At 37.9% G+C, this 25,403-nt stretch overlaps 4 protein-coding genes across 4 annotated transcripts; 2 read left to right on the top strand and 2 right to left on the bottom strand.

Moving 5' to 3' along the window:
• Positions 1 to 4,074: 4,074 nt before the first annotated feature.
• Positions 4,075 to 12,876, bottom strand: LOC145909564 (plasminogen-like). Its single transcript, XM_082996944.1, has 18 exons — positions 12,855 to 12,876; positions 12,500 to 12,631; positions 11,965 to 12,131; positions 11,715 to 11,850; positions 11,522 to 11,654; positions 10,466 to 10,690; positions 9,684 to 9,826; positions 9,258 to 9,366; positions 8,475 to 8,493; positions 8,315 to 8,401; positions 7,546 to 7,698; positions 7,384 to 7,489; positions 7,195 to 7,338; positions 6,352 to 6,528; positions 5,958 to 6,126; positions 5,544 to 5,683; positions 4,728 to 4,863; positions 4,075 to 4,207 (listed from the first exon to the last, which is right to left on the bottom strand). The coding sequence occupies exons 1-18, from the start codon at positions 12,874 to 12,876 to the stop codon at positions 4,075 to 4,077; spliced, it is 2,331 nt and encodes a 776-aa protein (XP_082853070.1).
• Positions 12,877 to 15,351: 2,475 nt separating this feature from the next.
• On the top strand, positions 15,352 to 18,200 carry LOC145909212 (zinc finger protein ZPR1-like). The gene is made up of 10 exons (XM_082996545.1): positions 15,352 to 15,546; positions 15,647 to 15,808; positions 15,877 to 16,038; positions 16,096 to 16,179; positions 16,249 to 16,371; positions 16,442 to 16,579; positions 16,943 to 17,064; positions 17,122 to 17,278; positions 17,462 to 17,579; positions 17,956 to 18,200. Exons 1-10 carry the CDS (start codon positions 15,448 to 15,450, stop codon positions 18,084 to 18,086), a joined length of 1,296 nt encoding a protein of 431 aa, XP_082852671.1. The 5' UTR covers positions 15,352 to 15,447; the 3' UTR covers positions 18,087 to 18,200.
• Positions 18,201 to 18,245: 45 nt separating this feature from the next.
• LOC145909213 (Golgi apparatus membrane protein TVP23 homolog B-like) lies at positions 18,246 to 19,477 on the bottom strand. The gene is made up of 3 exons (XM_082996546.1): positions 19,378 to 19,477; positions 18,743 to 19,106; positions 18,246 to 18,608 (listed from the first exon to the last, which is right to left on the bottom strand). The coding sequence occupies exons 2-3, from the start codon at positions 19,081 to 19,083 to the stop codon at positions 18,341 to 18,343; spliced, it is 609 nt and encodes a 202-aa protein (XP_082852672.1). The 5' UTR covers positions 19,084 to 19,106; positions 19,378 to 19,477; the 3' UTR covers positions 18,246 to 18,340.
• Positions 19,478 to 20,982: 1,505 nt separating this feature from the next.
• On the top strand, positions 20,983 to 24,354 carry LOC145908344 (centrosomal protein of 85 kDa-like). Its single transcript, XM_082995605.1, has 7 exons — positions 20,983 to 22,182; positions 22,258 to 22,341; positions 22,420 to 22,929; positions 23,017 to 23,220; positions 23,311 to 23,385; positions 23,460 to 23,570; positions 23,825 to 24,354. Exons 1-7 carry the CDS (start codon positions 21,109 to 21,111, stop codon positions 24,089 to 24,091), a joined length of 2,325 nt encoding a protein of 774 aa, XP_082851731.1. The 5' UTR covers positions 20,983 to 21,108; the 3' UTR covers positions 24,092 to 24,354.
• Positions 24,355 to 25,403: the final 1,049 nt, after the last annotated feature.

Raw genomic sequence — 25,403 nt, 5'->3', positions numbered from 1 at the left:
GTGAAAGGATGAAATTGTACTGTTGTTAAACTTTTGTTGTGTTAAGAGACAACTAATTTTTATCCTGATTCTATTTGAATAAGTTGAATAAGACACCAGTAACACGTGACCTGGATCACCCCCATAGTTGGTATGTTCAGTTTTTACTTGCGTTTTGAACTTGTGATGTGCTTTGACTCGGCGACGTGGTTTGCGAGTCTTAAATATTTTAAATGTAATGATTAAACGCAGATGCAATTTGTTAACTGTGGTGGGTGGCGTATCTTCGTTGAGCATTGTTTCAATACTTATACTGTGACGTAACAATCTGCTATTATGAATGTTGTGGTTGCAGAAAAACCGCTACGCTCAGAATAAAAAGACGACCATTCAGACCAGGAGTGGGTTGTCTTGGAAGTTGGGTCGGCGCGTTTGTGCCAAGTGGGACGAACGGCGCAGGACCAGGCTGCGCACAAGCGGTCGTAACATTAAAGTTTTTCAATTTGGACAACGTTCCTACTCGGACAACTACGGAGTAACGTGTCGATAGAGGTTCCAAGATGGTTGAATCTCAAAAAACCGTTGACAATTTAGTTGATCGTCTTAACTTGGCATATCAAGATGCTGAGAAAATAATGATGGACTCCTCGCATGTGCAAAAGTTAAAGGAGGTAACTTCGGCTATCAACTTTTTGTATGACGAATGTGTCGACAAACATGCAATACGTTTGGACTCGGTAAAAAAAGAAAAGGGACAAAAGAAAAATTAACGTGGCACTTTCAAGTTTACTAAGTGGCAAACAAGAGTTTGATGTACGTTCAAATAAAAAAGTGGAGCAAGTAATGCGTCCAAGGCCAACTGAACGTGACAGCAAGGCATTGTCTGTCAGCGATTTTGGTTCAAAAAGCAAAGCGAGTTCACGAGTAAGCTCGAGCTCGAGTTGCAGGCGTACTGAAGTTCTTGTAAGAAAAGAGGTTGCGCTTTTGGAAAAGGAGTTTCTGCAGAAGAAGATGGAAGCCGAGAGTAAACTTCTTCAGAAAAAGTTGAAAGCTGAAAGCAATCTTTTGCAGAAAATAATGGAAGCAGAAAATGAAATAAAAATTCTTGAAGCTGACCATAAATTAAAGGCTGCCACAATGAAAGCTGAAATGTGGGAACGAAAGTCATCATCGACATCGTGCTTTGATGGAACTTCCCCTGAGAATCGGAACGTTGAGTTTTCCCTGCGCTCGACACACGCGGAAAATCAAGCGTTTGAGTCCGACGATGTCAAAGACTGTAACGCCAAGGTGAAGGTGGTAATGGACCGTCCAACCTCTTCATGCAGTGAACCTTAGTCAAAACCGGAGCATCTACGCAATCGTCAGTGGAGACATCGTCATCGTCAAGTGCAACTGTCAGCTGGACTTGTATAAGCACTCATATGGAAAGCGTGTATCTTAATATTGTTCCGGTTAAGGTTACGGGCAGTAATGGTAGGGAGCTGGAAACGTACGCCTTTTTGGATCAAGGATCGACTACAACCTTGTGTGATGAAAGACTGATCAAGCAGCTAGACGTCATGGGGAAGAAGACAACGTACTTCTTGACTACAGTAAGTGATAGGTCACAGAAAAGGGGAGGGTTTGGCTGTTAATCTGACAGTAGCGTCGATTGATGGGAAGGAATCCGTACAATTGCATGACGTTTTGAGTGTGAGCAGTTTGCCGGTTTCTCCAAACTAAGTCCCAGAAGGATCGCTTTGACTGTGGCCTCATTTGCGTGATGTGGAGTTTCCTGTTTTGCCATGTGGGGAAGTAATGTTGCTGATTGGAGCCAACGTTCCCGAGGTGTTCTGGATCAACGATGAAAGAAGAGGCGGACGAAAGGAGCCAAGTTCCGTGCGTTCAATGCTTGGTTGGTAACTTGTGGGTCCGTGCCATGGTCGTGGTTCAGGTGATTCACATGTATGTGTGAATTTTGTAAACTCGCAGGATGAAATGTTGCACCAACAAATAAAGTGCACGTGGGAAAGCGACTTTGATCCCATCGCGCTGTCACCTGAAGCAACACTGTCGAAAGAAGACAGGTACGCATTGAAACAGATTGAAGGCTCAGTCAAGCACCACGATAGACATTATCAACTGCGATTGCCATGGAGGCCAGGTGCTCCAAACCTACCGAATAACCGTTCTATGGCAATAAAGCGTCTGTCATACTTAAAACGACGATTGGAAAATCCAGAGGATGACGCTGTTTGGTACCTGCCGCATCACCCAGTGACACACCCGCAGAAACCAGGCAAGGTGAGGGTTTTCTTTGATTGTGCCGCCAGATTTTAGAATACGTCGCTAAACGATCAGCTTGTACAAGGCCCAGATTTAATCAACGGCCTTTTTGGGACACTTGTTTGATTTCGCTAGGAACCAGTCGGGTTTGTCGCTGATGTTGAAGCGATGTTTCATTAGGTGAGGGTGGACCAAGTTAATGATACATCCGTGCTGAGATTCGTTGGTGGCCTGAAGGCAATTTGTCGCGTGAACTTGAAGACTACCAAATGCTGGTACATATATTTGGCGCAGCCTAGTCTCCTTGCTGTGCTGGGGTCTGTTTACACAAAACGGCTGAACATAATAAAGGTCATTTCAGTCCCGAAGCGGTCGCAGCCGTGAAACGAAACTTCTACGTGTACGATTGTTTGAAATCTGTCGAAACTAAAGATAAGGCAATTAAATTGGCTGGCGAGTTGCGGGATCTGTTGCAGCTTGAAGGGTTTCGGCTCAGAAAACGGGTAAGCAACAGCAAGTCTGTGTTGTCGTTTTTGTACCTTTTGTCGCCAACAGATTAGCAAAAATCGAAGAAGGGTCTGACGCGTCGCAGTGGAGGCATGTTCCAACTGAAAAGAATCTGGATGCATCTCGCGCGGGTTTACTGTTAGGACCTTTCTCGAAAACAAGCGTTGGTTCTCCGGGCCCGTAGTTTCTGTACAAAGACGAGAGTCGCTGGCCTGCGAATCCTATAAACGTCCGGGACATGCCCGAAGAATATTTGAACCTAAAGCCGAAGAAAACGATGGTTTTGCATGCTACTGAGGAGCGTCATTTGTTTGATGACTTGATTCAGCGCTATTCTTCATGGAAGAAGTTAAAGCAGGCAGTAGCGTGGCTCCTGCGGTTTGTGGACTATCTTCAATCTCTAGCAGAACCGCAGTGTAAGGGAATGACTGTCGCTGATCTTAGAAGGGCCGAAATCGCGATTGGTAAACATGTTTAGCGAGGGGAGTTTTCGGAGGAACTGGATGCACTGTGTAAGTGTAAAGACGTCGGTCGTGGTTAAAAGAAGAGGATTCTGAAGAAACTTCCGTCAAAGGCACTGTACAGTCTTAATCCAGTCTTGATTGGTGGCGTTTTGCGAGTGTGGGGTCGTCTGCAAAGGGCGCCAAAACCATTCGATTTGAAGGTAATATTGTGACACTGAAAGTCACACCATCTGCACTAATGAGACCTTTTAGGTCGAAACAGTGGCCATCTTTCTGCAGCTTATACACAATTCATAATATTGGCTCCAATTTGATAATCTTGTGATTATTGTGACACCGGGCCTAACGGCACTATTGGTTGAGCTTTGCTTGGACAGTGTTTCCACCTTGTTTTCTCCGTAAAGTTGCACCAAGTTTGGTGCCCAACGGATGACGGTGATTGAAAAGTAACCACAAAGTGGAAGTCGTTGCTTGGCCGTTTGGTCAGCAAAGTCGTCTGAAAGTCACACTAGCTGCACTGATCAGACCTCTTTTGTTCGTTAGTAAAAGAGCATGAACAAGGGTCCCGGTGTGACGGAAATTTTTAAAGGTGGTAGCAAAGTAAAAAAGGTTGTGAACCATTAGATTAAAAGAAAAAGCGGCAATCAGCACAAAATTATTTTATTAGTCGCGATGAGCAATTTGTAACAGAATTGCCTCAAAATTGCCTTTCACTTTAAAATCAATCTTAAACGAGACATGTCCACGTATTACAAGCTATAACTCAACGGTTTTGAATTCAAATTGATCAACACCACAGCACCATATTGTCACATATATATTTTCACCAATACAATATTTTTTTCACATAAATTGTTTAACAAGAAGGAACATCGCAATAATCCCACAGTTTCTCAGGGTCAGTTGTAAAGCACCAAAGTATCCCAAAGTTCACAGATCGGCAATAGTTGTGAGGTCCCAGTCCATGCACTGGGTAGTTGAACGATTTTCTGCCAACACATAAAAATGTCCTTTAATTTTATATCATTCACAATTTTGTTTGAACTTTAACTCGAAGAATCAATGTCGTGCCAGATGTATATGACAATTTGCGGGAGTGACATTTCTGCAGCCCATATCGAAAAATTTTAAGTATTTGTGTTTCTACTCTTAAGTTGAGGGTTCAGATTGCATTGTTAGTCCACAATAAAAGTTATGACGTTAAATATATCCACACTGGTGAAAGTTGAACAGAGGAATGATATTTAAACCTGTTTGAGCAATAGCGGTTTTGTTGAACTACTCAAAAGCTCACGTAATGCTGTAAGTTTGTCAAACTGGTATATTCACCGTGCCTTGCCTATTTTTTTTATCTTTGGCGTATCCGGTTCACCTTTTTATTACTGTAACCTCGCCATCCATGTCATTTACTAAACTAGTGATGAAAAAAGTTACTGCCAACATTTGTTGAGTAAACTATTTACAATATTTTTTTATTATATTCCATAAAATCCATAATTCATTGCTTACAATAGATGAGCATGTGGAGAATTTAAATCCCAACGTTGACAAGTGAGTCCATCCCTAGTTGTAGATTGTCCTCCTCTGTAAAAATGAGCTCCATTCTCCCTCAGGCAACCGATGCCAGGTTTTACAGGTGCTGGCTCTGTTTAAAACTCGATTAGTCCAAGCTATAGTTCAATATGTGTAGTTATCCAAAGCATTATTTATGTAGCATAAGGGTATTCTGAATTGTCTGAATCTGACTTTTCACGAAACAGTAGCTGTTTCAGCTAGACCACAATGCCTAGGCTGTGAAGCCTGAAAAAACCTAATGATTTTGATACGATAGCTGTGATAGTCAAGTAAGGACCTGGCGCAGTGGGGCGATCCCGTCAATCATGCGTTCGCATGAAACATTATTGCTGCGTTGTCTGATTATTGTGGTAGAAACCGCCTACATATATGTGAAGGTTGCATGACAAAGCTGTACACTTGCGCACCAGTATGCCTTGGCCACAATATACACCGCAAAACTGCTGAGCCTTTGTAGCTCAGTCGGTAGAGAGTTGCGTCAGGAAAGCCCAGTGTTATGGGTTCAAACCACGCACGGAACTTAATTTTTCAGATCCTGTTTCGACTTGTCAGGAAAAAGTGGCCTGCGAAGCCTGTAAACCTAAATGACCAAATCCTGACGAAAACAGAATGTATGACGTCTTTAATTTTCATAGTTGTCGCAAAAAAATGGATTGTTTATCTATTTTGGCGTTTTTTTTTGTGGTTCGGCACATTTACGGCATTTACCAACCAGTGAGAAATTAAACATATAACCATTAACAACTGTACCTTGGATACATTCTGGTACATCACATGGAGCTTTTATTACATTGTATGACAAAGCGTAACACCATGGCCACGTGTCACTTGACTCTGGTGCACGGCAATAATTTTCGTACAATCCTGCATTGGTGATGTGGTCCAAAGTTCTGTGAACAGAAAGTTTTGGTCATTATCACGATGGCTCTCCCAGAGTCATGAATTTTAAAAATACATCCATGTGTTTACAAAAAGAAAAACAATTTTCTCAAAGTAAGATGAAAATACAATATTGGGCTTTTGGTATCAAATAGTATTCTCCAGGAGTTCACACTTCTTTAAAATATAATGCTTGGATTATTACCGGCAATATTCAGAAAAAAAACAATACGCGAAGGCCTACATTTATTTTCCTGTATCAAAGCCTTACGATTAAATGTTTGCCTGTAAGTGTGAGGATGTGGATGTAATGTGTCCCATCGTTGGCAATTAATTCCTGAATATGTTTTTGATACATTTCCTCGATACAAGGTAGCATTGCCCAAAGTAGCACAGTTTGGGGGTTGGGGGATTTCCGTGGTGGGGATTACCTCGGTTGGAGGTGGGGTTGGCCCTGCAAAAACACAATAGTGTAAATCAATAATAATCCTATAAAGTTAATTATATGCCAATATTTTGGAAACTTTTTGTTTGTGTATATAGGCAATACGGACGATGTCTATGAGTAGAAGAAAACACACGTATCGGTAAAACACATTGGTACTGACAAATAAGTCGTTTTCACCTATAAGTAGTCAAACAGACCTTCCAGCTCTAAGAAAAGAAATTGGCCAAGTACCTGTGCTATTCGTGATTGGACAAGAATGCGTGTTGCACTTTTCTCTATTCCAAACTTTTCCTTTGCAACTTCCCTGATTCACCACTCCACCCATACATTGCCTGACATGAAACTGATACCCTCCCCCACATGAAGCTGAGCAAGCTGAAAACGGGGAGAATGGCGTCCAAGAGGCACCTGGGCAAGAATTTGATATTCCTGACACTCCAAAAGAAGTAAAGAATAATCAGCGCCAGTGTATGATCTTTATTTTTTAACAGAAATATTAATTTCGCCTATTGGCGTCCTTACATTCTGTCTTATTCAATTCAATTCAATTTGGAGTTCTAGGAATATTATATTGATTCGGAAAGACAGATCCACAGGTCACCGACCTGCACAGGCTGATTCCTGTAGTCATTTTTAATATTTTCTCTCTTAATTAAGAATTAATCTTGACGTAAATAGCAAGAACAGCTTTGAAAGAGCTCTTACGAAAGTGGGAGTTTTACCAAGGACGATTGTATTGCGCAATAACCCACACCGGCATTCCACAACTTAAATGGTCATGCGTGTTGTTGCACGCTACCTAGTACTGTACTAAATATTAACATGATATAAATTCGTTACTGTGACCTATTTTATTGCATCATAGTTTCTATCGAGACAGGTCAATTTCACACACAAAACATCTTGGCGAGGAAAGAAAATAGCTTGATTAAACATTGTTTGATTTAAACCAACATAAAGTCAAGGATACCAGTGAAAAGATACCTTTGACACATTGTGTGTATGTTTTCCGCTGCTGTCGTACATATTCTGCACAGTAATGTACAACAAACGATCCAAAACTATTATTTGTACCTTCATTGCAATCCGGAACACTGCAGTTTTCTCTGGTGTTTTTATCCACAAAACAGTAGGGTAGTGGTTTTAACTCAGGATTCCTGCAATGATTCTTCTTGAGGTTTGCAGTTGGGTAAGTGTTTTTGTTTCTGTCGACAAAAGCTTTTGAGAATCATAATTTTTTTGAAAGACGTAATGCTCTTATACATTTCAGTTTTCTTCCATTTGATACATATTTTTCCTGAAGATGATACGGAAATTCGTCCTCTGTAACTGGATTTATCCGTTTTGTTAAAGCACCCCCTTCCTTTGTCTAAACGTAAATATTATTGAATAATTACTTGATTCAGTAATACTGCAGATGCTCACATAGCGGGCAAGGTTGGTTGTTGCAAGTTGTCTTTCGGTAAACCGGGCCATTGCACAATGTTTCTGTGCAGTTTCGCACTCTGTAATGACGTCCATTACCGCAAGGTCTTGTGCACTCAGACCAATCACTCCAATTTCCCCAAGTCCCTGTTGCTAATGGACAGATACACGGTGTTATAGCCTATAATTGTATTAAACAAAAGACTTCAGAAAGGCGCATGTTTGACATTCTGTTCGGATTATTTGTGTTATTTTCGTGTTGATTGTACGCAAAAGGCTATTATTTAAACACTTTCTCTCTAAACACAAAGAAAAGTTTAGTTTTTTAAGAAGGTGATACATCCGTAAACGTGAGGTTTTCTGATCAGTTGTTTTCAATCTTTCCCCTGTAGCGAACCCCTTTTAATGACGTCATAGTAGTCGCGGACCCCTTTAGGTTTTGAAAATTTTGTTCCTGCTAAGGTTTAAATCTAGGGTGCATATCATTAATACCGAGGTCACTATGAAAACCCCCAGGGATCGGCGGTTGGATAAGACCAAATCCCCGGCACTTAAAAAGGGGCACAGCAATTGCCCTAGAAAAAAAAGGTCTAAAATTCGCTTTTGATGAATTATACTTCAGGGAACACTTTTTAAGTTAAGAACAGCGGTCCCGCTTTTTTCTTTTGAAATCGGGCCTCGCATTTTCTAGGACCGGCCCTGGGTGCAAGTATACCTTTAATTTTGCAGGCAGGCAAATTGGAACATGCCCTGGATTCCCAATGTTTACCAGGACATGTAATGGATCCTTCTGTGCTTCCAATGCAGCTCCTTGTTCTAGAAATCCAATGGTATATGTTGGATTCACATATGATTGCTTCAATGTTTAAGACTTTTTTGTGTTGGTCACGGATACAAAATCGTATGAGATCCTTGTGCTATAAATTTACCTTGCGTTCTTGTGACGTGCTAGGAATATATACTTATTGGAATATATACTTATATACTTATTGAAACACAAGAGCGGATCCCCCAATTTTTTCAGTAGGTATGACGTTTACTATCCGAAGCTCATTATGAATAATGGTAATTTTGGTCGCTGAATGAGTAGATAGCCATGCATGCGCCAGAGAAAGCACGCCAAAGTGATAGAATAATCAGTATTAGATAAACCTTTGTATGTCACCGTATAGCGTTTTTGCAGTGTTGTAACATATCCTAGGTCAATATCCCTGGACAGGCAAGTAGAAAAAAAGTAAATTCCTATAGCCCAAGGTTTGGAACTACACTGGTTTAAATTATTGTTGAATATTCGGATTCGGCAGAATAATATACAAAGCCATATTTCAATATTCGAGCGAATCGGAATTATGTCGACTACACAGCAAAATGTAAATATTGTGTTATGCGCTTTTTCACGACCAATATGTAAATTGCGATATTTTTCTGTGTTAACACATCCTCGGTTTTAAACCTAAAGTGCCATATGCACTCCTTCAGGATAATAATGAAAATACACATTTGAATAAACTGCAAACCCTGTTCAAACGACTTGCGAAAGCAGATAAATTGTTCAACCTAGTGAACATTTAATAATTTCGTTTTTTTGCCACCTAGTCAATTTAAATTCGGAAATGCCAAGGGAGAAAGGCTATTTTAGTGTAGTTGACTATCTATTTATTATAAAGTAATCTTCATCAACCTAATTACAATAATGTTGAATTTGTATTTACCGATACTGAATTGCTTTTCCGCAGGTTTGTGAACATGCTGACCAGCTTCCAAAATACGTCCAAAACCCCGGTAACGCCCCGAATGGTATGGGCTCTTTTACAGGTTGAACTAAACAGTAGTAAAAAGCCGGTTAGAAACATATACAAAACACCCAACTAAACGAAAACATTTCAATTTGAGTAGTAATGCAGCAAACTAGCAGGTACGTAACAAACGAATATGAAATATTTGAGCTTAATAGTGGCCAATTTTTTTCCTGCGGAATTAACACATTAATATCTGTATTTGGGTGGAAATACTGAGAGTTAATTACTTTAAATATGAAAGCCAAAGCTAATATGCTACTTCGCTTAAGATGATTAATAACATATTAGCTTTGGTTTTCATATTTAAAATATGTGTATTCTCATATTATTTTTTGTTACCCGCCGGATTGCATTTCGGGATGCTGCAATATTCCCATCTGATGAGAGGATCTGTTGTGTAACACCACGGACCATGGTCGTCAGTGGTTGGATTTCGACAATAGTTTTCATGCAGCCCAGCTCCAGTCAGCATATATGGTTTGCTTTTAAAAAATTGATTTATAAACAGAACCGTATATCAGTTCGCTTTTGTGCACCTACAGATCAACACAGACGTTGATTCTGTGGCGCAGTTGCTGTTGCTGCTATAGGAATTTGTCATAGTCTCGCCGGATGGCAAACGAAATTTTTGGTGAAATAAAATCTACGTTGCTTCACATGTAAGAAGGACAGTTTTCAAAAAGTTATAAACTCACGCCTATAGACAGGCTATGCAAACAGTTTCGAGCAAAGAAAAGCAGCCTTGCAATGAAGCGCACCCAAACAGTATTAAAACGTAACCACACTTTGTTATATTACTACACATGCTGAATTTGATTGAAAGCAAGTTAAAACAAACTAAGCACAAAAATCGATTTATAAAACACTGTTTATGTGACAAGCATGCACAAAACTTAAGGAAATAATGCTGTTTGTCTACTCTTTTATAAAAAGTCTAAGGCAACACATTTTTGTGTTAAGTAGCAATTGATTGAGCATCTGGTTTGGCTGATTTACTTTATGTTAAGAAGTGAATTCAACAGCATTGATCGAAACGTTTTATAAAATATTTATTTATCAGAACTTTTAACTTCTCGTTGCGGGTGTATGCCTACATAGGCTATCGCATGGGTTATACATACTATGATGGAATGTGAGGTGTTGTTGCATCCCATCTCTGACATGTTTTACCGCTCACAGTCTTCGAAATTGTCCCGCTGTAACTAAAACCCCGGTCTATTGGATGATAACAACTGGTTGTTTTAGGAATTCCTCGAGTTTTGTCACAAGAATACATATCTCGCACTTGGTGTTGATCCTCTACTGATAGAGCAGATCGTTGAACATCAAATGTAAGTCCACTTGACCTGTGGTTATAAACAATATATATATATATATATATGTTATATTCGCAAAAGAGCCATAATAATCAATGAGAGCTGCAGACAGGGTGTATACACGCACTGTTTCGACCTGTGAGGTATCATCAGTGCAGCTGTTGATGTGGCACTGTGCTAGCTGGTAGACTAGCAGGCACACAGATTTCCACTTTGTGGTACCTTTCGGTCAATTGATTTTTATGGCTCTTTTGCGCATATAATATGATTTGGGTGAAAGCCGAGCCGATAGCGCTATTGGGTCCCAAACAGTTGTTTTGGCCATAGTGCGCTCCACGTGGTTCGTCTGTGTTGATTGGTACCTAGTTTGGTACCCAACATATCGACGATTGACCGAAAGGTACCACAAAGTGGAAATCTGTGTGCCTGCTAGTCTACCAGCTAGCACAGTGCCACATCAACAGCTGCACTGATGAGACCTTACAGGTCGAAACAGTGCGTGTATACACCCTGTCTGCAGCTCTCATTAAAATATATATATCCCATGTCCGACCGAAATATTTTTATTTTTATCGATTTTATTTTGTCGCCTGTTAAACAAAGTATTATTTAGGAAAATAACTGACGGTTTAGTAAATCTTCAATACAAACAAAATAGTCAATGCGATAGTCGAGAATTTCATTTTACACTGAAAATGATTGTAGTACAACAATCAACGTCTGTATCATGACTATTGCATTGGCTATTTTGTTTGTATCGAAGTAATATGTAGTACGCAAGTTGCAGAGAAGCCACTCGTGTAAACTGAACAACAACAGTTAATGAAACTACTGTAAAACTGATTACAATGTTGTACATACCGGTTTACAATGGTTGGTTGGCGATTGTTGCTAAAAGCATACGAGGAATAATGCATGATAGATTGAAAATCGTAAGAAGAGTTGAATGATACTGTGTTTGCTTGCAATCGTTTGAAAAAGTTGTGCTCCTGGCCTGTAACACACATTTTACGAGTAACTTATTTAACCAAAGCAGAGATAGTGGCATTTTTACCCGATTGGATGTTTTGCCAGACAATTTTCACAAACGAATCCCTGTCGGCCCGACTGTGCTCATGCCAGAAACCAAGGGCATGTAGACATTCATGCAAAGCTGTCCCTACGTTACCGCATCCAAGTCCAATCGATATCTATAAGCAATGAATTCGATTATAAAAAACCATTATGACATTGACTCAATATTTTGTCAATAGAAATCATATACAACTACAGGTAATAAAGCTCGCAAGATCTTTACGTTTTACCTGTTGAACCCCGCCATTCCTTCCTACGTATGAATAACAACCGGTCCCGTCGATAAATTCTATGATATCTTGGTCTCCCGAAACTGCCGGTTCAAACTTTATGCAAGTGATTGAATTGATGACTGACAATGCTTTATTTATAACTGCTTTTCTGCTCACTAGTTGGTCTGTAAAGATATGCTAAATATTGAAAACGTGAATTTACTTCTCGATACGTAGCGAAAATAATTCTGTATTATAATAAGATCGCGCGTATTTTACAGCGTGGATTCCACACAAATTTTAAAGGATTCCATGAGCTATACCATTTGATTTTTAGGACAATTTTGTAAAAAAAACGTTTAGGTTTACTTCTGACATATTACGGGTTGCTTGTCAACTAGAATAATCTTGCATGGTTTCGCAGACAAAAAAAACATTTCAAATCACATGTTACTTACTTCAGGTAGCAACGCAAAAAAGTGTACACGAGAATTCACTTCTCTAATATTTTTAACTTGTCAATGCGAACAAAATTATCGAACTTTATCGTTACCAATTTGAGGCGAGTACATGTAGGGAATTCGATAAAATCCTTGTTGTGGGCGATTATTCCATCTGCTTAACACCGAACCAGCTCTGGGAGTTATGCCAATTTCCTGTTGCATTACCCATTCCTTCATTGCAGCTAGAAAATATGCTATATGTGAAAAACAAGCCAGACCACAGCAATGCCATTTTATTGTTGATGGCATTATATTATGGTAGAAACGTCTTAATACAGAAAACAAGATTTTCTGCAATACGGAGCAGTGTTTTGTTTTCAGAGTTGTGAAAGACAAGTTAAGTTGAATTTTGAAACAAAACAAGCAATCTCATGTTGAAAACCAAATAAAAGCGGATCAACTTACATGTGAGAACGACGTCATCCATAATCTCGTTACATTTCCACTGGCACGATTCCCAATCAAACTCTTTTCCGTACATACATTGCTTGTTCAGTGCATACTGGCGACAAGGACTTCTACTTAATCCTGAAATAAAGTGGAATTAAGTTGCGACGCCCACCTTCTGTTTTTCTCTGTATGTGTTTCGGGCGAAAAGGAAAGCGGCTCAATTTTTTTTACGGTTAAACAAAATAATTTAGACGCAGAATGTTCTGGTATACTTAAAAATTTACATCAACAAAATGGTGATAGTAATTGACGAAAACATACTTTATATAACATTCTTTTGTTAATGTTCTTTTTTTGCTTTGTTTCAAAGAGTCACTTGGCTTGCATTTAATTAAAGTGCCAATAAACTTAATCAATTACAGCGAATTGTGGTATAGGTTTAAGTTGTGTTGAAGTTTTGGGGGTGAAAAAAAAGACATAACAAAATACCTTCTACCACACAATAATTTCGATGCGAAATTATGTTTCACATGATGCTTTGTGCATTTTACCAGAAAAGGGTTTTTAAGAATTATAACGCACAGTGCAGAAGGCTTATATAGCCTAACACATATTGTCTTTAATGCGAACAACTACTCGTTTTGAGGTTTTCTCTTAGAAACTTGCAGTTTTGAGAACAGATTGTTGATGGGAAACGAAAAAATTAAAATATTCCAAGCTGAAAGCCTAGCATTTTAATTTGCTAAATATAGGTTTGATGAATATTATTTGAGGTAACTGTGTGATAGCATTTTCCTTTCAATATTCAAATAATGCATCAAGTATTACCAAAAAATAATAACTAAATGAGTTTTGTTGATCTGTGGGCAAGAGCAGCATTTTTGACTTTATTTTACCAGATTGTTAAGAGCGAATTTTTTAAAATGCAGCTTTTTGTTTGTTACAAATTGCTAAACATGATTAAACATCAAAAAAATAAAGTTGGAAAATGACCTCACCTGAGTAAATACAACTAAAGGTGGCAGAAAGAAGAAGAAACAACTTTAGAAACATTTTCTGGTAAATTTTTGTTGAGTAGCCTTTTATTCTTGCCTAATCTTTTCATAAATTTCAGTGCAATACTGTATGAAGCACGTATTTTAATAGATACACGGATATTGATTCAAACAAGAATAGCGGAAGTATTAATAATTGCATCCCATTGTGCATCCCATTGTAATTAAATCATTTTTATTATGCATGAAAAATTGCTTCGTGCATGAACAATAAACATGAAACAAGACATTGACAGCATGACCACCTATGAAACTACAAAAATCGTCAAGTCAGGTGCCTATGTGAACGATATTTTCTCGCAGACAATCACTGCCTGGAAGGGCGACTTGCGAAAGGCCAGAAAAAGAATGAACGCAAATGCACGACGCGACAACGGAAAACTGAAGTAATCTCAACGGTGTGGCTATGTGAGATAGGCCTACACACAAATCCAAGAAAAATTTCAAATGAATAGGTTTGCTTATTTTAGCCTCTCCCACATTTCTGAGATAAAGATTTGTAACTTGTTTATTTAGAAATAAACATTTAATAAGCTCTCGCTTAATTATTTTAGTCACAAAAATCGAGGAAGTATGCAACCCAAATTTCAGCCCTTTTTTGAGTCTAACATGAGCACAGCAACGAGAAAAATGCAAAGTCGAAACGGAACTAAACCGGATAGTTTAAATCGGACTTAATTCTTTTTCGAACTGAAACGTATGTGACTCGCTTTTGCCAGAACAGTCAAAGATGATTTGTGACATAGCAATGACGTTCAAAATTGCACAAACAAACGTTTGACTGACTTTTGTTTCAGGAAGTTCACGTCTTGTCGTGATAAATGTGCTTCTATGTTCAAAATAAAATAGTAAAGTGAAACTAAATCTAAAGCTTTGAATCACCCAGAAATGAACCGGATAAACAACTTCAAAAACCCAAACTAGGGCTGAACGCGGGGCACCGGGGACAATGCCAAACTGGGAGACCCACGAACACGATTGTTTTTCTCAAAAGTAACGGATTTCTGCCTTAAAGGCTGGCTCCCACTTGTTGGTTTTTGTGATCTCCAAAAGATAAGGTTCTTTCCCCCATCACATCCTTTTTCTCTCAAGGGGCCCTGAATCCGCATGGCAAACGGTTCGACGCCCAGGAAAAAAGCGATTCCTATTGCGAATCCTACGGACACCGTTGATAATGACCTCAGTGCTCTGTAATTGATTCGAGTAAATTTTCTTCCAATTCAAGTTATTTTTTTACAACATTTTTCCCAATTTGATGTTGCATATCTCGCTTATTGTAGTTACAGCAGTTACTTAAAAAAGACGTGGTATTTTTAGCCTCCCCGTCCCCGCTTTATGCGCAAACCATTGATTCCGTAAACTCTGACCCAGTCCAGATCCAAGTAGCCTACGTAAAACTAAAAAAACAAATTTAGTTTTCCTTTGGTAAATTGTCAAAATATTTTAGGAAACACTGTTGTGTTACGTGACGAAGTCCCATGCGGTAATTTGTATTTTGATGTGTTGGTATTCGTATTCGATTCACTGTGTCGTGTGTATTTGGAAATTGAAAAATGGGGGGCAAAAACGTCGACACTGTCTTTGCGCCCATTTCTGCCGACAATGAGGGAGTTACTGAAGTGACGAGCATGTGCCCAAGTTGCCATGAGGATGTAAATTATTTGTAATTTTGTTGTTCATCTTACCTAAAAACTTGGGCCAAAATGTAAGTTCGAATTGAGGATATAAAAAGATTACTGTGATATCTTACAGGGCACCACAAGACTTCTGCTGACCCGAATTCCCTTTTTCCGGGAAGTCATCATCAGTTCATTTTCATGCCCTCACTGTTTCAGTTCCAACAATGAAGTTCAGCCAGCAGGAATTATACAAGAAAAGGGGTGCAGATATTTGTTGAAAATTAATGAAAAAGAGGTATTAGTTTTAAGAAGAACTGAAACAGTATTCTGAATCCATTAAACTTTTCATTTATTCGTGACAAGCATTTAGATCGTCAGGTTGTGACTTCAGACACAGCAACAGTGAAAATTCCTGAAATTGATTTCGAAATCCCTGCAAAAACTCGAAAAGGGACTTTGTCCACCATAGAGGGAATTTTGATGCGCACAATTGAAGGATTGCAACAAGAACAACCTGTTCGAAAAGTATTGCTTTTTATCATTTTGCAATTAAAGGGTTTACCATTTTTTTGTTTGGTTAAGGCACTTGACCCAGAAACATCAGAAAAAATTGATCGGTTTATTGAAGTGTTGAAACAGTCAATAGAGAAACCGTCCTTCACTTTGGTGAGTGCATGAAGTTTTCTTACAAATGTAACTATCTGTTCTCACTAATAGTATAAAATATTTGTTAAGGTCATAGATGATCCTTCAGGAAATAGTTTCATAGAAAACCCAAACGCACCAAAAAATGATCCACTTTTGACCAAAGAAGTTTATAAAAGAACGCTGGACCAAGAGAAATTTCTTGGCCTTGCTGTAAGAACTCTTCTTGTTTTCAATGCTGCATTTTTGTACACTTATGTATGAGAATTTCTGTGCTTGAAAGGATGATGACAGTGAAGAAGTACCGAAAAGTGAAGTTGAACTGCCACAGATAACAGAAAATCTTAACCTAAATGAAGAAGTTGTGAATTTTGCAACCAACTGCTCCGCATGTAACGCACTAAATGAAACAAAAATGAAGGTGATTGACTTAAACTTACTGCTTTTTTATAACTTGGTTGGCAATTCATGACATATATACTTGCCAGGGTGGCATGCTGGATGCAATGTCATATTTTAACACTGCTTTGTATATTTAGGTATATATAAACCTCTACCAACCACAGAAATCTTGATAAAGTCATTGACATTTTGACATAATTTGTAAACCCTCACATGTTAGTTTCTGACCTGATTTATAACAATCAAACTTTAAATTCAAGTGGGAATATAAAGTATAAGGCAAGCAGTGGACATTTGTTTCTGGTGCAGCCTGAGATTATTTTATAGACAAAAGTTGGATGAAAAATGTTTGTTGCAATCACTGTTCTGTTTGTTTGTACAGATTGTAAAAATACCCTATTTCAAAGAAGTTATTATCATGGCAACCAATTGTGACAACTGTGGAAACAGAACGAATGAAGTAAAAACTGCTGGCGGGTTTGAACCAAAAGGAAAACGAATAACGTACGTTTTGTAATTGTTGTTTTTATTCCAGTATTTATAAAAAAAATGGAGTTTTAGTTTGTTGGTGACGAAAATGGAAGACCTTACAAGAGATATCTTAACTTCAACCACTTGTTCTGCAAAAATACCAGAATTGGAGTTAGAAACACAAGCATTATCAAACAGTGGAAAATTCACAACAGTTGAAGGACTCCTTCTCAATATCAAAGAAATGGTTTGTTATTAATTATTTAGTGTAATACAGTGAAACCAGTATTTTGTGTATGTGATAAATTTTCAAAAAATCATCGCACTTGTTGAAAATTTTCATCCTTAGTTGTATTTATGTACACAGCAAATCCCTTGAAAAGGCACAGCTTGAAAACCACTAGTATATTGACTGTTATCACTATTTTAGATAATCGACAGCAACCCCTTTGCCAAAGGAGACAGCATGAAAAACAAGAAACTTTTGGATATTGGTGAAAATCTACAGAATTATGCTGAAGGAAAAGGCAATTTTACTTTAATTCTAGGTAATTTACCACTTTAACTTACATACTTTAGTCCGCTAGCACATGTATCCGTAAATGGTGGGTCACAACCTAAATTTGGGTCACCAGGTTTTTTTTTAGGTGGCAAAAACATTACATATAAATGACTCTCTCTTACATTAAAATTTACAGGTTTCAATGCACACATGTTGCTAATAATCAAGAGAGTCATTTGCATTATGTTGTTTAGCTGTCGTTTTGCACAGTTGTATTGTGTTCATAAGTATAAAGAGTTGATGACAACAAGACTTGTGCTGTTATTTCAGTCGCGAGAACACAGGAATACTTCGTGTGTATCACACGACAAAGTATTTGCCCACTCTTCTTATAATTACTCAACATCAATAATGCATTTCAGATGATCCAGGAAACAACAGTTTTATTCAAAACCTAAACTTTCCTGATGCTGATCCCTTCCTCACTGAAGCGGAATATGTAAGAAGTGATGAACAGGATGATGAGTTGGGGATAAAAGACATGAAAGTTTAGACTACTTTCAATAAATTAGTTTGTTTTTTAGATATGTGCATGCAACATCATTTGCCACAATCAACTATTTATCTTTTATTTTGGAAATTTGTATAATACATTTGTGTAAAGGTACCATGAGTAAAGTGATTTGTTCAGATTTAGCATATAACCAGGTCACAACATGCAAAGCCATGTATTGCACACTTCAAAATATAAACAATTCACCATTAAAATGCTACAGAATTACAAATACCAGCAGCTGATAAACTATCTTAAAAGGTTCCAGTTGATAGTGGGGTGTGACTCGTTTCATCTGACTGCATGGATTTAAACATTTGTGCCCCGATGTATTTCGTAGCCAGACTTCCTAGCTGCTTTCTGCTTGAAAACTTGCACCGAATGTATCCAAATAAATTAGCCCCATTCAATACCAACGCAATGATAACGACCGAGAGCCACGGTAAGTTGAGTGTAAAAAGAGTAGTAAAGAAAAAGAAAATCCACACCACTGAACAAATGATGAGTCCCAACCAAAAAATTCTGAAACAACAAACCATTGTTTATCCTTTGAACAAAACTACTAAGGTAGAAAAATATACCACAAAACATTTAGTTAAATGTTGGTTGCAATAAATAAATTTCCAAAAAAGAGTGTTTGATTTTAAAACTAACACCTGGATTCAGCAGAAAGAACTGGATGCCGCTTTAAAGCTCCTGGTTTTCTCGATTCATAAACCCATTTACTTTGTCCATCTTCATCAACCTTGTTCCACCACCGCAAGCCAACCAACAACCTTCCTGAAACATTTTTAACTGTCCAAAAGTCGGCGCACAGGAGTAGTAGGATTACGATGAAACTGAACACAAATCCTTTTTGAATAATTCCACAGACCAAATACACAACAATGGCTGTAAGTCGAAAAAACATGTGGAAAAAGCAAGTGACGGGATGCACAATTCGTTTTTTTGGTATGTGTTCTTCTCCAAAGTTTAAAACAGTATCATCACCCTCCATTTTTTCTCTAATTAGTATTTGATCTGAACAAAAATATTTGTCAACATTATTTAGGTTTTGCAACTTTATTAACTATAAATTACACAAAAATTTGGGGGTTATAGAAGACATCTTATAAGGTGGCTACACTGTTTCATAACTCATGACAAATGTCTAATTTAGAATTTTGTTGGACATAGTTGTTTGTTTTTATATCTCGCAATCTGAGAGGAGTGCTTCAGCTGCGCGTTACGAACCGCTGTGGACTCAATCCGGATGAATTTGTTTGACCAAAGAACACAAACACAGACCTACCTTCTGAGGCTTTGGCCCAAATCTAGGCTTTTTACACCTTACATTACATACCACTTGGACGGACAGGGACAGACTTGTTTCCATCACGTGCAGTCATCCGTGACCATCTATGAGTGCGTGTCATGCGTGACCATATTAAATTTTTGGAGAGTATTTCTTTTTATGGGCGTTTACGGTGTGTTAAGTTTGGTGGGAAGCTAAGAAAACCTGTAGTCCATATTTAATTCAGACAAATTATTGCGAAGTGTTTCTTGCTGGTTTATTCTTTACAGCTAAACGTTTGAGAAAAAACCCAGTGAATCGCATTAAGACCAACTAAAAAACAAGATATTTACAAAGAAAATTATATGGGCTTGCACCAACAAAATTACATTTCTTGGACTGAAATGATGCCACAATGTACCGCTAAAAACTTAATTACCATTAAATTTAAAGACAAACCTCTTCTAAACTTTTTCAATTGAATTATATTTTGCGAAACTATGGCACACATCCAAACTGAATAAAATTTACATAGACTTTATTAGCCAACAAGCCAAATCTACCGACGGTATAATTTTTTCCTGATCCACCGATCCATCGGTCCTATAACAATGAAAACCACTTAAAATAGTAATTTTTGAAAAGACTTGTGTTTTGTCGATTTAATGCCGCCTGTTGGATGATTAGGAACGCAAAAGTAGTTGTACTGTAGAAGATGCTCTGCTGGCGATTACAGTTAAACTCCAATAAAAAACGGCGATCGAACGTAACAAAATCTGGCCTTCAGATTTGGTGACGTCATGCCAACAAACTGATGGTTACGTTATTGTAATTGACTGTTAAATTGGTGAATTTGTGTTTGCTTTTGCTCAGAAAATAGCGCGCAATTACACAATTAAATTGTTATACCTGACTCGTGTGTTAGCTGGCGATGCGTATTAAAAATACACTCTGGCTGTTGGTGAAATAGCCTTAGTAGTTGTCTTGCCTAGCTGGTTAGGTTACATGGATGCACTGCGTTCGTGTTTTACTGTTTTGTGTCTGTGTTGTGTATCGTTCTCGTTGCCATTGCAAATAGTCTATATTATTTTTCTTACTTCCTGACAACAAAAAATTAGAGTATATTGTCTCTTTCAATTAAAAATAAATCAGTTAGATTTAAATGAATAGAAGTGTATCGTCTTGTTTATTAACAGATCCTAATGGATAATTTATTGGGAACTTTGAAACAGTTTCTTACATAATAAAGTAGGAAATGGCTTCTGTATCCCACTAAATAAGTCACAGCATTGTAACAAAATCGGAAATATTATTGGCTTGCATAAATACTCAGTGACATTAGATTATAAGAATAGTGTTATTATGTAGTCTACCCCTTTGTTTGTTTTTTATTTATGAATTGGTTAACAGGTAATGTATTTGTTACCTTTTTAATTGTATTTAATATAATGATTAAAGTGTCGTATTTAGCCATAAGCAATGTATTGAGTTATATGTGCCTAACACTGGGAACTGATGTTTTAGGCAAACTTCATTTTCAAAATCCTACATCAGACTTCTTTAGCATTTTTTCTGGTGCTTGTCAATGATCAATTGCTCTTGTTTAATTCAGAGTAGCGTATCGTTTTGCTTTTGCTTTTTTGGTTAATCCTCAAAAACAACACATTGTTTGAAGTTTAATTCTTGTGATGAATGCAGGCTTAGCAAGAAGTGCTAAACTGTAACAATTGCAAAAACTTTTTTGCCGTTATGTCAACACAACTGGCTACAAGAAAGAAAGCTGAACTTTCTCCATACAAACAGAAACTGCAGACAAATGCTCCATCATATGATACTGTGAAAACAGGGATTACGAAGAAGAAAATACCTTTCAAAGATAAAAATACTATGAGTCAAAACGGAAAAGGGCTTAACCATAACTTTGCCATGGATCGCAATGACAATGAAACCTCATCTGCATGTTGTCGTCCTGATGTGTTGTCGTTGGATAGTGATTTTGACAGTGGCAATTGTTTGACTGAAAGTCCTGATCAAGACTCTTGTTCACCTTGTATAGAAAAGCAAAGCAACAAATTTGCGATGGAAAATATACAACGAAAAAAGTATGATGATAGCAGTAAAGTTGATGGAGCTGCAAACTACTCTTACTGTACACCACCTAACCACATGACCTCAGCCATCTCCCGTGTACACATAGGGAAAAAGGCGGGCTTCAGAAAAAAGGGCAGGGAAGAACCGCCCAAAGCAAATAAATACTTGTACACTACAGATCCAGATCCTATTTCAAATGAGCACAATCATGTATCTCATGGACTATATGGTCGGCTGCCAATCAATGGGCAGCATGGATTAGCACCACAATTATTTGAGCCATCCTCAAACACTGTTGCCACATCAGTGTCATTAAAGGGTGCTTTGCCTGTGACTACAGACAGACAACAAGTTACCAAGGAGTCATCATGTAATGAGGTTATGGATATGAAATACACAGATCTTACTCATATGCAGTTGAAGCGCTCATTGGAACAGATTCATTGTCAAGCTACCTCAAGTCATTTAGAGAATGGATTAGGACTTGGTGTTACTGGAAACTATAGAGATTTTGGTTCTAAATATGGTGCAGGACATGTATATCCTGGTATTTCAGAACAGAATCAGGATAATTTGCATCTTGGTATGTCAAGCCATCCTTCCAAATATGATGCAATTCTTAAAGTTAAAGATGCTATGTTGCAAGAAAAAGAATCAGTAATATTAAAACTCCGACTGGAAGTTGCATCACTACAACATCAAGTTCAAGAAAGTGACACCGCTCTTCGACAGGTAACAAACATTAATTTTTGTTGTGACCATCATGAAAAATGTTGTGACTATCACTATAGTTGTACATGTGTTCAGGTAATTCAAACAAAAAGCATTTCTAGCCATCTCGGAACACATCAGAACCATCTTTCTGAGCAACATTCAACATCTGAATTAATGGTAAGTTTTTGTAGGGTGTGAATTACTTGTCTCAAATTTAATTCAATGTTATAATAATAATAAAAAAACACTTTTTAGTATCGAAAGAAAATTCACAATCTTGAAGAGTTGCTTGGCAAAGCTGAGTACCAACTCACAGAATCAAACTCACATTATGGAAATGAAAAAAGTCGCCTGGAAGAAAAACTACAAAAGCTTGAAGCAATTTTAAAAAGTAAAGACCAAACCTTTGCCGAAACAAAAAAGAAGTACAAAGCCAATGCTGAAAGACTTGAAAAATACAAAAAGCGCGTTGAAAGTCTGGAACGTTACTTGGGCGATTTACCCACGCTGGAGGAAAGCAACAAATTAAAAACTGAGGCTGGGCTTCTTGGTGAGGAAAGAGAGAATCTGATTGCTGAAATAGCAGATTTAAAGGAGAAACTCAAAAACAAAACTATAGAGTTAAAGGAGAAGGAGTTTCTGATCAAGCAATCGGAAGAAAAGGAAACTGCTTATTTACAACAAATAAAACATTTGGAAGACAAAAATTCACAGTTGGTAAAATCAAAAGAAGATCTTGGAAACACAGAACGTGACGATTTTGAGGTGAGTATTGTCAGTAAAGTTATAAAAACCTAAGTTTATACTGTGTCCAAATGTGTGTTTTAACTTTCTTTTTTTTAAATGTTGAAGGATTTAAAATACGAGTGCAGTCGTTTGAAAAAAGAAAGCGAAAATGCGGGGAAAATGATTTCTGCATGCGAGAAACGTATTAAACAACAACAAGAACGACATGCAGAAGAAGTTTCTAGATTTGAGATGAAATTATCTGATGCTGAAGAAAGCAACGAAAACATGAGAAGAGATCAATTTCTTAAACAGCAGTCGGCCAACAAGGTTTATAACGCTTTAAAATCATCATAAACTTTTGTTTTTAACAACCTATCCAAGCACATAGCTTAATTTAGATTTGTTGTGTAACAACAGGTTCATACAGCCATGATGAGTTTATCAGAACAAAACCAGCAACTGTTAGAAGAAAAGATGATGCTACAAGATAAGGTACTTTGTGACTCTTTTTATTTTTAACGTTTCTCAGAAAACTCAACATGTTTTAAACGGTGTTTATTTTTAAGTTAAAGGATCTGGAGAAATGGCAAACAGCGATGGGAAATGAATCCAGAGTTTACTTGAGGTTGCAACGTGAAACACAGGCGGCAGTACAGGAACTGAAAGCTGTCTCTCAGGTGACCAAAGCTACAGTTTATTGCCCCTGACAAGTTTTGTTCTTAAGCTTATCTACTATTTGCCTTGCAGTAAAAATGTCTCCCACGTCTTTGTTTTATTGCTTCTGTCGTGGAGGCGGTTAAGTTAAGCTTGACATTTAGTTGTGTTTGTCTGGTGGCTTATTGCAGGTGTTTTCGGGCCCACCTTTTCACATTCACCAACAGAACTATCTTCCTGAAACAAAATACAGTGACTAAACCACTGTTTTCTGTAGGTTTTAATTCAAACCGCCGAAGGATCTGATCCAAATTTATCGGCTTTGCTCGGCGTTCGTTCGGATTCTCTGACATTTTCCGAGGACCCGAAGTCGCGAAACCCGAGTACAGAAATAGCAGTAACTTCTGATGGCGTATTTTCCACTGAAAGTGCCAACAAATCGATCTTGGACGTTCGAAAACTTCGCCAAGACCTCGACCATTTACGGACAATGATGACCAACCAGTACGCCGAAAACATAGGCGAAAATTGTACAACGCAATAATGTATTTTTTTGCTTTAGGGCTTTTTGATTTTAGCTATTCCGTATTTTAATGGATGTTGTTACTGTTTGCCTTTATATGTTTCCTCATGATAAGTTGATTTTACACACAAGTCTGAACGATTTATATACGTTCGTATGTATCAAAGCTTTGGTCATTGCTATTTTGTTCGTTGCCTTGCAATCCCATTATATTTCCAGAAGTTTTACAAAAGTTACAAGAGAAAAAAATGTAAAACTTTGATACATCAGTTTTTAATGCTTGTCTTGCCTTTAAATATTTAAGAATAAAGAAGATTGCTGAAAAGTTTAACAGTGTCTTAGATGGGCGGGATGATAACACTTCTTTAATCTGGGTCTATTATTGAAAGCGAGTTTGTGTTGACAAAGCGAATCCCTATTTTTTGTGTCCGTAATCTCCTACCAGGTAATGTCTGTCAAATTTTCAAATGCTGTCATCACAAACAGCAACGAGGCCGACACAAGACGCTCAAGTTGGCGTCTTGTGGTAAAAAAGCCAACATCTGTCATCACCTGCGCATTTTCCAACACTGCTTTGTGAACAATTCAACGCGTTAGATACCGATTGGTCAGCGCTCAAAGGCAGGACATTTCCGTGCGGTCATTCATGCTTTGCCCTCCCACTGCTATTTAAGATAAGTTGGGCAAACAACAGGTCTTTGTTCTTCAATCATCGGTGTTCTGTTCGCTTCTTGTAAACCGATGTCAGTTCACGAAGGTGCCCGCCCTTCGCTAACGAACAAAGACACAATGGTATCGAAATGCCATTCCTGGGTTGCCCGGAAACTAGTGATGGACGTTTGTTTGAAATTTACGTCAAGGATTTTCTTAATCGAGAAGCTGGTTTCGCAATGGAAAGTGTATTACCAAAATTACATGACCGATAAGTTAGTTTTGATAACCATGGCATCGATATTTGAAACACTCTAATTCATTATTTGCCTTGTTTTTGAACATGACAGAGGCAAGATCAATGATTTCAAACTATAAAGGCAAAAAATATATTAACACTTACATTTCAGCGAGTATTAGGTTCCAAATACGATATAAGATCCTGTCTTGTTATGCAGTACCATGGTGCACATGCGTTGCTAATTTTAATGATTTTTCTTCAGTTGAAAATTACGGAGATTCCACACAGAGTTCCACTTTAACTTTGCAGTTTCGGAAAAATTTATTGATTTGATTTGGGTTTCGATTTAAAGTCTACTGACCGCCTTAAAGCCTACATGACGGCGCTAGCTGAAAAACAGGTAAGTTATGGGAAATGCAGGACCCCCCAAAAAACGCGTAA

The sequence above is a fragment of the Ascidia mentula genome, chromosome 7, assembly GCF_947561715.1.
Source record: "Ascidia mentula chromosome 7, kaAscMent1.1, whole genome shotgun sequence".
Classification (NCBI taxonomy): Eukaryota; Metazoa; Chordata; class Ascidiacea; order Phlebobranchia; family Ascidiidae; genus Ascidia; species Ascidia mentula.
This window is presented reverse-complemented; position numbering and strand designations above follow the sequence as displayed.

Excerpts from the sequence above, each read along its gene's own strand:
- LOC145909564 (XM_082996944.1), bottom strand. The coding sequence starts at position 12,876 with ATGGATGACGTCGTTCTCACAT. Across the intron at positions 6,127-6,351 it reads TCCAATCACGAATAGCACAG|GGCCAACCCCACCTCCAACC; the intron begins GTACTTGGCCAA and ends GTGTTTTTGCAG. Across the intron at positions 5,684-5,957 it reads CCACATCCTCACACTTACAG|AACTTTGGACCACATCACCA; the intron begins GCAAACATTTAA and ends TTCTGTTCACAG.
- LOC145909212 (XM_082996545.1), top strand. The coding sequence starts at position 15,448 with ATGGGGGGCAAAAACGTCGACACTGTCTTTGCGCCCATTTCTGCCGAC. Across the intron at positions 15,809-15,876 it reads TGAAAATTAATGAAAAAGAG|CATTTAGATCGTCAGGTTGT; the intron begins GTATTAGTTTTA and ends ATTCGTGACAAG. Across the intron at positions 17,279-17,461 it reads TTCTCAATATCAAAGAAATG|ATAATCGACAGCAACCCCTT; the intron begins GTTTGTTATTAA and ends TCACTATTTTAG.
- LOC145909213 (XM_082996546.1), bottom strand. The coding sequence starts at position 19,083 with ATGGAGGGTGATGATACTGTTTTAAACTTTGGAGAAGAACACATACCA. Across the intron at positions 18,609-18,742 it reads GTTCTTTCTGCTGAATCCAG|AATTTTTTGGTTGGGACTCA; the intron begins GTGTTAGTTTTA and ends TTGTTGTTTCAG.
- LOC145908344 (XM_082995605.1), top strand. The coding sequence starts at position 21,109 with ATGTCAACACAACTGGCTACAAGAAAGAAAGCTGAACTTTCTCCATAC. Across the intron at positions 23,221-23,310 it reads AACAGCAGTCGGCCAACAAG|GTTCATACAGCCATGATGAG; the intron begins GTTTATAACGCT and ends GTGTAACAACAG. Across the intron at positions 23,571-23,824 it reads AACTGAAAGCTGTCTCTCAG|GTTTTAATTCAAACCGCCGA; the intron begins GTGACCAAAGCT and ends TGTTTTCTGTAG.